Here is an 11,314-nt window from a genome sequence, read left to right as displayed (position 1 = left end):
TGACTTTCATAGATACCTAAGTATTACTGGAGCAATGAGTACTACGCCGACTGCGGCCCTTGAAGCTATCCTAAATTTACCCCCATTCACTTGGAGGTGAAACGGAAAGCGGCCAACGATGTATATAGGCTCGATACCATTGGGGCATGGAAAGGCGGTCATCTAAACGGTCATGCGTCTATCTGGAAATTCCTTGAAAAACATCCGGTAGCCCTGACCGATCATATGGTTTCCAGATCCGGTAGCCCCGACCGTCTTTGAAAAGACATACGCTGTCGTAATCACCGAAAGAGAAGAATGATTGAGAAGTGGCCATGAGTCTTTTCATATTACAGACCTAATAATCTTCACCGACGGGTCAGTCATGGAGGATGGATCGGGCGCAGGGGTGTGCTCGGAGAATCCGATTATAGAACTGGCCCGACCCCTCGGAAAAATGACGACCATATTCCAGTCGAAAATATATGCTATTTCATTGGCAGCAGAAGAATATCTGCGACAAAAGTGGAGGGGTGGCACCATTCCAATTTGTTCCGACAGTCAGGCGGCATTATCAGCACTAAACGGCAACAACACATCAAGCCAGTTGGTGTGGAGTTGTCATCAGGTGCTGGTGAAACTTGCCCGAGGGTCTGGATCCACAATGGTGGGGCCAGAACCAGCTCTTGGAATGCGACCATCTGCTGTCAAGTCTACTCTGAAGGGTGAAATTGCAAGGATTCACCCAACCGAGTGGAAAAAAAACCTTGGCAAGGTTCTGTTCAATGAAGAATCTGCACACTCTCTGCCTCTGGAGAATGTTCTAAGATTCGCAAAAGCCTGCGAATACCGTAGGCGGGAAGCCATTGAATAGGCAACTTACGGGGATAATACAATGGGCCTAACAATGGCCTGAGTGCTCGGAGCTGCGGCTCTTCCCAGTTAACTAAACTAACTAACTAATATTTTCGACAAATGGACCAGTAACCTCCCTTAAGTTTATCCTAGTCATAAAGTAGTAGTTTGTAGTAATATAGAGTACAGTGTGAAGTAATATCTTGGTCCAAATCGTACCATTATTGGCAAAGTTATAGTAGCCCCTTCATTGTAAATTTCCTGCAACACAAAACACTAAATATCAATATCACACTCCAGTGAGTAGTCGGACATGGTAAATGCATATACATACATTACGGGCTACGTACGAATGGAATAGTTCTGTGCTTACATATATTTACAGAAGAAATATACAAAACCTTTTATACTTGAAGCGTTGAGCTTCCGGTTTTCGACTTGCTATGTTTCTGACTCCGAACCATAATTGTAGCCCGCATTTTTCAGTGCCTCAAATGAGGTTCCATCTCCTTGATCAAGACCCAGTTATCCATGGAAATCATCCAGTTTTGAAAACGCAGACTGGATGACTTTGCTTTTATCCATGCCTAACATCGGCTGTCAGATGCAACCCACTGGTTTTTTTGAGAATCTGATCACCTGAATCAATTTTGAGCTTTACGCCTTCTCGAGTGTCGCTGATCACAGCGACGCATGAAACGAGTAAGTCATTGGTGAATTGGTAATCACATTGTAAAACGAGGTAGCCACGGAAAAGCTGTCCAGGTTACCGACCAGAAGATGCTCGATGACCATCTCCGATAACCTTCCCTCAACGCTGATCCAGTGACTCCTGAGCACGTCGCTGGGAATTTGTATAATGCGGCCGACCATCGCTACATCACTGTTTGCAGAGGTTGTCTGGCGTCCGAGTTCTGCATACTCTGCCCTTGTGTATGCTATTCTATTCTGGCTTGGGGTTCCATTAGCAACTTTATCAATGCCGTAGAACGGTCGTCGGACCGTTACTTCGGTGCGTCCCACGCCAGGTCCGCGAACCCCTAAAATATGGCATTCCAGTTGGATAAACCTACTCCCAATCCAGCACTGCACTCGATTCGTCCGGTTGAAGACAGTTTCCAGCTACCACCGCGATGGGGAATCGTTAAATGTAAATAGCTGAGAGCCTGTAGGTCGCAGCGGACGGAGGTGGAAGGGGCACTGCATAATGATGTTGAATCGTATAAAAACCGGTTAAATACTGCACCCGAAATTATCTTTTGCATCTATACGTTCAAACGGGGTAAAGTCGCTGGGCTTGACGGTCCTCCTGCGGAATCTCTCAGTGCATCTTCTGCTGGGTTGCTATTTCCACTCGTTAGTACCATAAATACTGGGCGTCTGGGATTTTTTCCAACGAAGTGAAGGAAGGGATGATTATTAAGATTCCTAAGAAAGGCCCCGATTAGATTTCCGTGCTTCGTGTTGTTGCGGTAACACTAGCTAAAATTATTCTGGAACTCGTCAAGGAAAATTTCAATTCTTAGATTTACAGCGGTTAGGTTGGTTGCTGCTCTGGATCCTCCTGAATAGGGTACTTAAATTCTGTTTCAGCCTTCGACAGCGTGACACAGGAGTGAAGGTGTAATACTTTACACGGAAGAGGCACCCCGCATAAGCGACATATGCTTGCGTAGAATATCAGATCCAGCATCGAGCTAAAGTCTCAAGGAGTTTCAAGTGGAAATTGGGGTTCGTCAGCAATGCATCTTGTTACCGGTGACGTAGGACTTGGAGAGACCATTTTTCCTCAACACCACGAAGCTGACTATATCTACTTACGCTAATATTGAGTTATGGACCTTGGCCAAATTGCTCTGGATTTGGAGAAGGATTCAATTAGAGTCGGGCTGAAGATAAACACTGACAAAATCCTGGTTCTCAGTTTGACTGCCCATCCTAGTATTTCTCGCTGTTTCTGTCGACGATGGTACCAAACTGGATGTCGCTCAACATAGCAAAATCTAGAAATGCAATTATCTTAATACCAACATCAAGTTGAAACTGTTCAATGTCAATGATCTCTCTGTGCTACTATATGGGAGTAGTATATTGAAAGTGACCACTGCTGTTATTCAGAAGCTCGAAGCGTTCATCAGTTTATGTCTGAGTATTGTCATCATTTGGGCCTGAGACAAAAAATTCTCGTTACTTGTGGATATGTTGAACAAAGGACAATGGACAAACCACACATTAAGCAAGGGCGACAAATTTTCTGCGGATTATGTCATGTAGTGGAACCCAGCATCCCACAATGCCTGGCTAGTGAGTCGTCCCAAGATAATGTGGTGTAGAAGAGTGGAGGAGGAATGCAATCTTCTTACAGAATTAAAGCACATTGCTAAGCAGCACATTGGAGTTTACGGTCACCATATATTCCGATTTATTCACTGTGTTTCTCACTGAATAGCTACAGTAGATTCTGAATTACAACTGGATTTCCATAGACTTTTGACGGCAGGATCAATCAGATTCATCTCTCCCCCCCTCCCCCCCCAGTTGGTTGAACTCAGCAGAAGTAAATAAATAATGAAGACGGAAGAATTTTGTAGTGGTCGTAGTTGGGTAAGAAGATCAGACGATCAACCTAAGTGGCCGACAACGACCTAGAGGGCAGAGCTATCCCACAAACCTAAAAAAAATGGCGAAATTGACCGTGAAGGTTTGCCCGCCAAGATTAAAGTTCCATCAAAGTGCTCGGGCGACACGTTCTTGCACGCCTCTGTGCTAGCCAGGTTCGGGAATGTGGGTGGGGTCCTTTGAGCGCTGATCCCTCACGCTTCATTCCTACAAATTTAACGTGTCTATTCCGATGCGTGGGTCCGCCCCGGATTTGAAAATAGACAATGCAAAGGAATTTGCGACGGCCTAACGGATAACAACCAGAACACGAGTTAAAATTGAAAAATTAAAAAAAAAACAGCTCGACCGCGCGCGTGGAGCCGTGAGTCTCCGGATCCGAGTGCCGCGATCAAGAGGGGAAGATCCACGGTGGACCACAATCCCGATTATTGCCTCTTCTGCCTCAAATCGTGAAAGAGGTACGGCCCCTGAGGTTGCCACCTTTCCTTGACATCCTCAGGCCATTTCGTCTTTTAGAGGATGTCCCTTATAGGTTTTACGAGATTAAATAGGAAGAGAGAGGAAGTCCAAAAATCAATTAAAAATTATTCAAAATTCATTATATATTACTAGCTCCAACAGAAAATAAACAATATATAAAAATAAAACTAATAAAAGAAAAATTTGAAAATAATAATATTTAATAATGGAAAAAAAAAATTAATTAAAATCAAATCAAAGAAGAAAAATGAAAGAAAATAGAAGACAAGTGGGGAAGTCGCAAGCTGGACGGGTTTCCAGCCAATTACAAAAAAATATAGTTATATACTATTATTAACTTTATTTGAACAGATATCGGTATGGAAGGTATTTCGGGGCCCAGGCATCATATAGTGACAACCTCCTGATTTTTTTCAGATTTTTCGGTTTACTAGTTTCTGAGAATGGCCCCCTTAAAGAAATTATCACTTTCAACCCCCCGCACTCCTCATCTTTCCAACAAATGTCAATGCTAAGACCGGTTTCAGAAAGTACTAACCGAGACCTTTAATTTGATACCCCACATGACTATATTTGAGGAAAGAATTTTACACCCCCGTTTTGCATGTATGGGGACCCCTCCCCCCCTTAAATTCAATGTAAAAGGATGTAACTCACTGTATGTGTGAGCGTTCACAGTTCCCACCTTTCTACCAAATTTGGTGTCAATCGCTATAACCGTCTGCGCGAAAAAGCGTGTGATGGACAGACAGACAGACAGTAACTTACAGTACTTTAATAAGGTTTTGTGTTTACACAAAACGAAAATATTCAGAACATTACAAGGTAAATTAACAAAGTAACATTTTACGCTTTGCTGTTTCACTTGTGTTTTTTTTTTCAAATAAAAAAGAAAAAAAACTTTTAGAGGTCGGTTGCTTCTATATGTGCTGCGTTCGGGAATTTTCAAGATCGGGATGCGAAACTGACACTTTTGGTTTATATTCTGATATCACCGGAACAATTGTAACTCCAGAATGTCCATCGATCACCGGAATATCAACGATATTTATATCATCTTTATATGGATCCGAAATGAACCTTTGAGCAAGGACAATATCCAAAATTGAAACACATTGGAGTTGAACCAATCACTTGAGTCCTTCCCGGTTTACGTGGCACGCCCCTGGGATAACACTCCATTGGCGCCTTTAACACCATTCGCAACTCCCTCTCGCTCCAACGTACCCTCCTGTCTCTGCCGATGTCCAAAAAAATCCCCTTCAGAGTCCCGATAGGCGTTGCTCCAGCTCCTCCTCTGCCTCAATCTCCAAACTTCTCCTCTAAATCCAACACTCCAATCCACCCACTAAAAGTCAAAACTGCTCGGCTTTCCACCTCTCGCCTCTGCCAATCCAGAACCCTTCACTCACCACTATGTTGCCTTGAACTCGGTTCCGTTCGTGTTGCAGCAACGTGCGCATGCGCCTGCGCATGCGGCAAATCATTCGCCTCTGTCAAGATTAATTCCCCGAATTCATTCAATGTGCAATCTGCGGCGAGCATTAGGGTAATTGCAAATTATGAAATGCATTATTTGAGCAAATTAATTTAGAAAGAGGCGAATAAGATTCCGCTCCCGTCGCGAAGCCGCGGTCACTACAATTTACTTACTTAACACAAGCTTGACAGGACATGCCATCCATTTTTGGAATTTAACCTCACACAAATTAGTTAGCTGGCTCTGGGGTAGAAGCGAAGTCATTTACAACAACATAAAGACTTGCGGTGATTCACCTATTTATTCAAAATCCACAAAATTTCCACTGTTCTTGGACAAATATACAACCTGAACTTGGTTACTAAACTAGTGTAAACAATAAAAACTGTGCACCGTGATATCATTATAAATTCAGAAGAAGGTCCTCCTGTCATTCTTTTAAGTCACTGGTAACTTCTGCCTTAACTCTGAATGTGAAGATCCACTCGTTAAGGTTTTTCTCCACTGCAGTGATATTCAAAAGGTAAACCCCTGTTACGAGCATCGACGGGAAAACTGACAAGTCAGGTACAGCTGGCGGAACCTCAACTAATCCCTAGAAAAAAAGGATCAATTCAGTATTTGACAAGAATGGCTACTTGGTTCGAAACTACTTCGATAGGACATGGATGCTTTAATGTTGAATACGTCGTTATTAACATATAAAAGGGCCTCAACAGAGGATTCATATTTTTAGATTTTGACACTACATCGCAGAAGTCGAACCAGAAATCGACTAGATACGGACGAAATCCACTATACCATCGAAAGATTTGAATATGAAACTAAAAATCTACTATTACGTTTGCAGGAAAAAAATGAATGTGGTAAACCTTCACAGAATTAATCGTCCTTTTGACAGGCATTTTTGCTTGAAGTTGAATGGACCTATTTCTGAGCGGTTTCAAGAAGCATTCTACATCACCGACCCAGTGATTGTTAGGAATACATTCCACCTTGGTGATTTTGAGCGAATTGAGATTCTGTAAAGCGATCATAGATACAGCTGTAAATGTGCACCACAATGTAACATGAAATTACCTTTTGTAACCCAAGCGAACAACATTGCATCATACAACCAAGAATTATATACAATTTCATAGTTAACTGGAAAATTGAAGCTAAATTTGTTGGATTACGCCTTTCTTGAAAGCCAGCTTTAATTGAAATTTTTTTGACGTACCACATACAATTGGAGCTGAATTTTTAAGCAAGATGTCTCCTACTTCCAAGAATTATTATTATTGAAGAAGTTGGCTGCCGCTAAACATCAAATTTTCACCAGTATAAAATTTTCCTCCCGTTTTATTTATCTATTGATTGCAATCCTGGATTTCCTGGTTTATATAGAATAGGTCATCAACAATTTAGCGTAGTCAATGAGCGTAAAATTGCTCCTGATAATAAAACATTAAAAGAGTTTGCAATCACATAACTTCCAAATTTCAAGAGGTGGCCGCATACTTCAATTAGCCATCTTATTTTGTGGTTTAACAGTGTAATTGGATATTTAATTGCTGCAATCTTTAACCATCATTATCTGGCAATGCACTTCAACTTTCCCGCAAGGCTGAGTTGAAGTATTTGACTAAAGTGCCCATTATATTGGATTAATTGTAGTTAATAAGTGGCAATTATTTGGTGTTTTCGACAAAATCTTAAAAGATATCATGCATCCCATAACTACAGGACCTATTGGCCCGCACGGCTTGAGGTCCACCTCCCCGCCATCTGGGTCAAAAACCCTAAAGAACCCAAAAAAGAGACGATTTGCAGTTTCGTCTAGGGCAGAGGCAACTCGTCAGATGCTGCTCCACCTCCGTCCTAGGAGCAGCCTGAGCGAAGCTGTTAGGTAGTATTGACTCCTTTATATAAATTCGCAAACACGAACGAAAATCCGCGATGATTTCAAGCCTATGCCGGCCAGCAGAACTTAGTTTCTGTTTGAAGTTTGAGGGAATTCTGAGTCTGTCATCTATTACGTGGCGGACCGGCTAATAGAGGAGTACCTTACTCTATTGTTTATGGTCTACTCACAAAATTACCTTCAAAACCACCATCTAGGTCGAAATGGAGTTTTGTATCAGAAAGCCGCTTTATGAAATCAAATAATCCTAAAATCTGTAACTTTTGCTCATACCATGTAACATATCCCAGTGAGCAAACTAGAGAGTTATCTATTATATCTGTTGAAGAAAGTATAAGAACGGTGAACAGAAAATTTAGCATGACAGCATGATGATCTTGTGTTCGAAATGCTGCTGGAATATGAGGAACGCAAGATTTAACCTGAACCGCAATGGGTGACGCAGTTTTATGCATATTGTGGTTGAGCTGATTGCCAGCCAATTTACAGGATATTCTCGCCAATCAAAAGGACGTCGTCTTCAGCTAAGTAACCGACTTAACAAACACTCGTGGTCACACTTTCGGCCCTATGAAAGCGGCCGTTTGCCGGCGCTATAATACTTTTGGTTTCGAGGAGAAGAGATGCGACAAACTTTGGGCGTTTTCGGGAAACGCGACCTATTCTTCGTAGACATTCTGGCGCCGGCTTAAACTGTCTTCATATGATCCAGCAGCCAGCGTTTCCAGCACTGCACAGCATAGTCGAAAGTATTTATGCCATCCAGCAACAGTCTGTCGCTAAAAAGGAGCAGAGACTGGCAACCATAAGGCGGCTATAAGAGATTCAACACACAAATATACATATCTTGGTCACTATCCAGTATTCCACATCCACAACTTTGCGTAACATTTTTGTGGAATGATGATCTACTTCAAGATCGACCTCGTGAGAGCTTACAATTAGCTGCCCGTCGCCGAGGATGGCATTTCCAAAATCGGCCTCATCACTCCATTCGGACTATCTGTATTTCCTTTCATGGGACCACGGTGTGGTGAGCAACCTTGATATTCGTATATGAGTATAATATAAACGAATCCTCCAAAGTCTGAGTTTGGTGAGGACAAAGTGATCTTCCGCGGCTACGTCGTCTTGAGTGCAAGCATCGCCCCATCAGTTGAGAAGGCAATCATCATCCAGAACTTCCCGGAACTCAAGGCGGCGAGTTCGTCGTCACTACCCGCTCGTAGGGCTTTAGAAAAAGTGAAGAGTGACCTTTCACATGCTGCACATCCACGTACCGATGTTCTTCTTGGCCTCATGTGTGATGCATCCGACTTCGCGATCGGAGCAGTATTGGAGCAGAAAAATATAAACTTCTGGTAACCACTAGGTTTTTTTGTCCAAATTTAACGCTTCGGGAAAAAATGTCATCGCCCGTGCGAACTTTTGCCAATTTATAGCGCTATTCAACATATCAAACACACGCTTGAACCGCATGAATTTACAGGTTTCACCGATAACCACCTGTTCGCAGTCGCCTTCAAGTGAAAGCACGCAAACGCTTCACCTCGTACTGATCCTGAGGTGCAGCAATTCCTGCAGGATGATGCCCTCGGGTGGAACACAAGAAAGTCATCATCATCATCAACGGCCCAACAACCGGTATCCGGTCTAGGCCTGCCTTAATAAAGAACTTCAGACATCCCGGTTTTGCGCCGAGGTCCACCAATTCGATATCCCTAAAAGTGATCTGGCGTCCTGACGAACGCCATCGCTCCATCTTAGGCAGGGTCTGCCTCGTCTTCTTTTTCTACCATAGATATTGCCCTTATAGACTTTCCGGGTGGGATCATCCTCATCCATACGGATTAAGTGACCCGCCCACCGTAACCTATTGAGCCGGATTTTATCCACAACCGGACGGTCATGGTATCGCTCATAGATTTCGTCATTGTGTAGGCTACGGAATCGTCCATCCTCATATAGGGGGCCAAAAATTCTTCGTAGGATTCTTCTCTCGAACGCGGCTAAGAACCCAAGTTTCCGAGGAATACATGAGGACTGGCAAGATCATAGTGGTGTACAGTAAGAGCTTTGACCCTATGGTGAGGCGTTTCGAGTGGAACAGTCTTTGTAAACTGAAATAGGCTCTGTTGGCTGACAACAACCGTGCGCGGATTTCATCATCGTAGCTGTTATTGGTTGTGATTTTCGACCCTAGATAGGAGAAATTGTCAACGGTCTCAAAGTTGTATTCTCCTACAACTTATTCTTCTTCGTGTTTGACCAGTGCGGTTTGATGTTGTTGGTCGATTCGTCTTCGGTGCTGACGTTGCCACCATATATTTTGTCTTGCCTTCATTGATGTGCAGCCCAAGATCTCGCGCCAATCACCGCCTGCCTGCTGGATGAAAGCAGTTTGTACGTCTCGGGTGGTTCTTCCCATGATGTCGACATCGTCAGCATAGGCCAGTAGTTGGGTGGACTTGAAGAGGATCGTACCTCTTGTATTTATCTCAGCATCACGGATCACTTTCTCGAGGGCCAGGTTAACGAGGACGCATGATAGGGCATCCCCTTGTCGTAGACCGTTGTTGAAGTCGAATGGTCTTGAGAGTGATCCTGCTGTTTTTATCTGGCCTCGCACATTGGTCAGGGTCAGCCTAATCAGTCTTACAGTTTTACCCCGGCTATGCTATCATAGGCGGCTTTAAAGTCGATGAACAGATGGTGCAACTGTTGTCCATAATCCAACAGTTTTTCCATCGCTTGCCGCACAGAGAAAATCTGATCTGTTGCGGATTTGCCTGGAGTGAAGCCTCTTTGATATGGGCCAATGATATTCTGGGCGTATGGGGCTATCCGGCCTAGCAAGATAGTGGAGAATAACTTATAGATGGTACTCAGCAACGTTGCTGCACTGTGTGATATCTCCCTTTTTATCTATGAGACAGATAATACCTCGTTGCAAATCGTCAGGCATTGATTCGCTGTCCCATAGCTTGAGCACAAGTTGATGAACCACTTGGTGTAACTGGTCGCCTCCATATTTAACCAATTCGGCTGTAATTCCATCGGCTCCTGGCAACTTATGATTTTTTAGCCGATCAATTGCACGGACTGTTTCTCCGAAACTTGGTGGTGGCAGTATTTGTCCGTCGTCTTCAGTTGGCGGGACCTCCAACTCACCGATGTTCTGGTTGTTCAGTAGCTCATCAAAGTATTCAACCCATCGCTCTAATATGCCCATTCACATGCCCCAACACAAGAAAATACGATCAACGCCGAGCCAATTTACGTCACCGTCGGCCCACTTCAAACGTGTCAGAACGGCCAATTCCAATCGTCTCTGCTTTAAACAGTTAATTGCTTCAAAGGTACAAAATAACGACGCCTAGAAGTTACAATTTCAGTCGAAAGGCTCAAACTAACGTTCTTTTCTTTTTTTGAACACAAGCGAAGGTGTCGAGATTTACATACATCTGCTCGGGAACAACGAAGAGACACTGGCAGTCAACCAGAAAAAACCAGTTCAAACAGACAACGACCAGGGCCAACAACTAAAGCTCCTTGTTGTACGCCGAAAAAAAAACACTGGCAGGGGGTACTGTGATGATGAACGATGAATTAATGCCAGTGGTCCAATCGCTGCCATCGGGCAACTCTCGACTATTAGTTGCTCGACTATCAAAGGGAAAACTAGCATAAAACCCCTACAGAACTTATGAGTCTTTCCTTTCTTAAAAGTTCGGAGGACTAGGACCCATGAGCTGCTAAGGTATAGACACTTCCCCCGCTAGAAAGGAAGTGTTCAAGCGATTTCACCGGATTTTCTCCAGCAGCCGCATCTTTGGAGCTAGCCCCATGAAACCCAGTCTGCCTGCGCATTTAACCTCTTCCGTCGTTACATCACATGCTATGCAAATGGCCTGTTTGGACATTCTTTTCCGCCCTTGCATCAGCATGTTACATACCAAATGGTATATTTGGCCTCGACATGACTTTCTTCC

The 11,314-nt window shown here is 43.5% G+C and overlaps 1 protein-coding gene across 1 annotated transcript; it reads right to left on the bottom strand.

Moving 5' to 3' along the window:
- Window positions 1-5,754: 5,754 nt before the first annotated feature.
- Window positions 5,755-6,559, bottom strand: LOC119646901. Its single transcript, XM_038047569.1, has 4 exons — window positions 6,497-6,559; window positions 6,289-6,438; window positions 6,070-6,240; window positions 5,755-6,011 (listed from the first exon to the last, which is right to left on the bottom strand). Exons 1-4 carry the CDS (start codon window positions 6,554-6,556, stop codon window positions 5,847-5,849), a joined length of 546 nt encoding a protein of 181 aa, XP_037903497.1. The 5' UTR covers window positions 6,557-6,559; the 3' UTR covers window positions 5,755-5,846.
- Between the last annotated feature and the right edge of the window lie 4,755 nt (window positions 6,560-11,314).

This window comes from Hermetia illucens, chromosome 1, assembly GCF_905115235.1.
Source record: "Hermetia illucens chromosome 1, iHerIll2.2.curated.20191125, whole genome shotgun sequence".
Taxonomy (NCBI): domain Eukaryota; kingdom Metazoa; phylum Arthropoda; class Insecta; order Diptera; family Stratiomyidae; genus Hermetia; species Hermetia illucens.
This window is presented reverse-complemented; position numbering and strand designations above follow the sequence as displayed.

Bases quoted from the DNA above. Each gene is read 5' to 3' on its own strand.
- LOC119646901 (XM_038047569.1), bottom strand. From the start codon at position 6,556: ATGAAATTGTATATAATTCTTGGTTGTATGATGCAATGTTGTTCGCTT. The intron at 6,439-6,496 runs GTAATTTCATGT...ATCGCTTTACAG, and splicing joins GTTCGCTTGGGTTACAAAAG to AATCTCAATTCGCTCAAAAT. The intron at 6,241-6,288 runs GTTTACCACATT...GTAGATTTTTAG, and splicing joins GGACGATTAATTCTGTGAAG to TTTCATATTCAAATCTTTCG.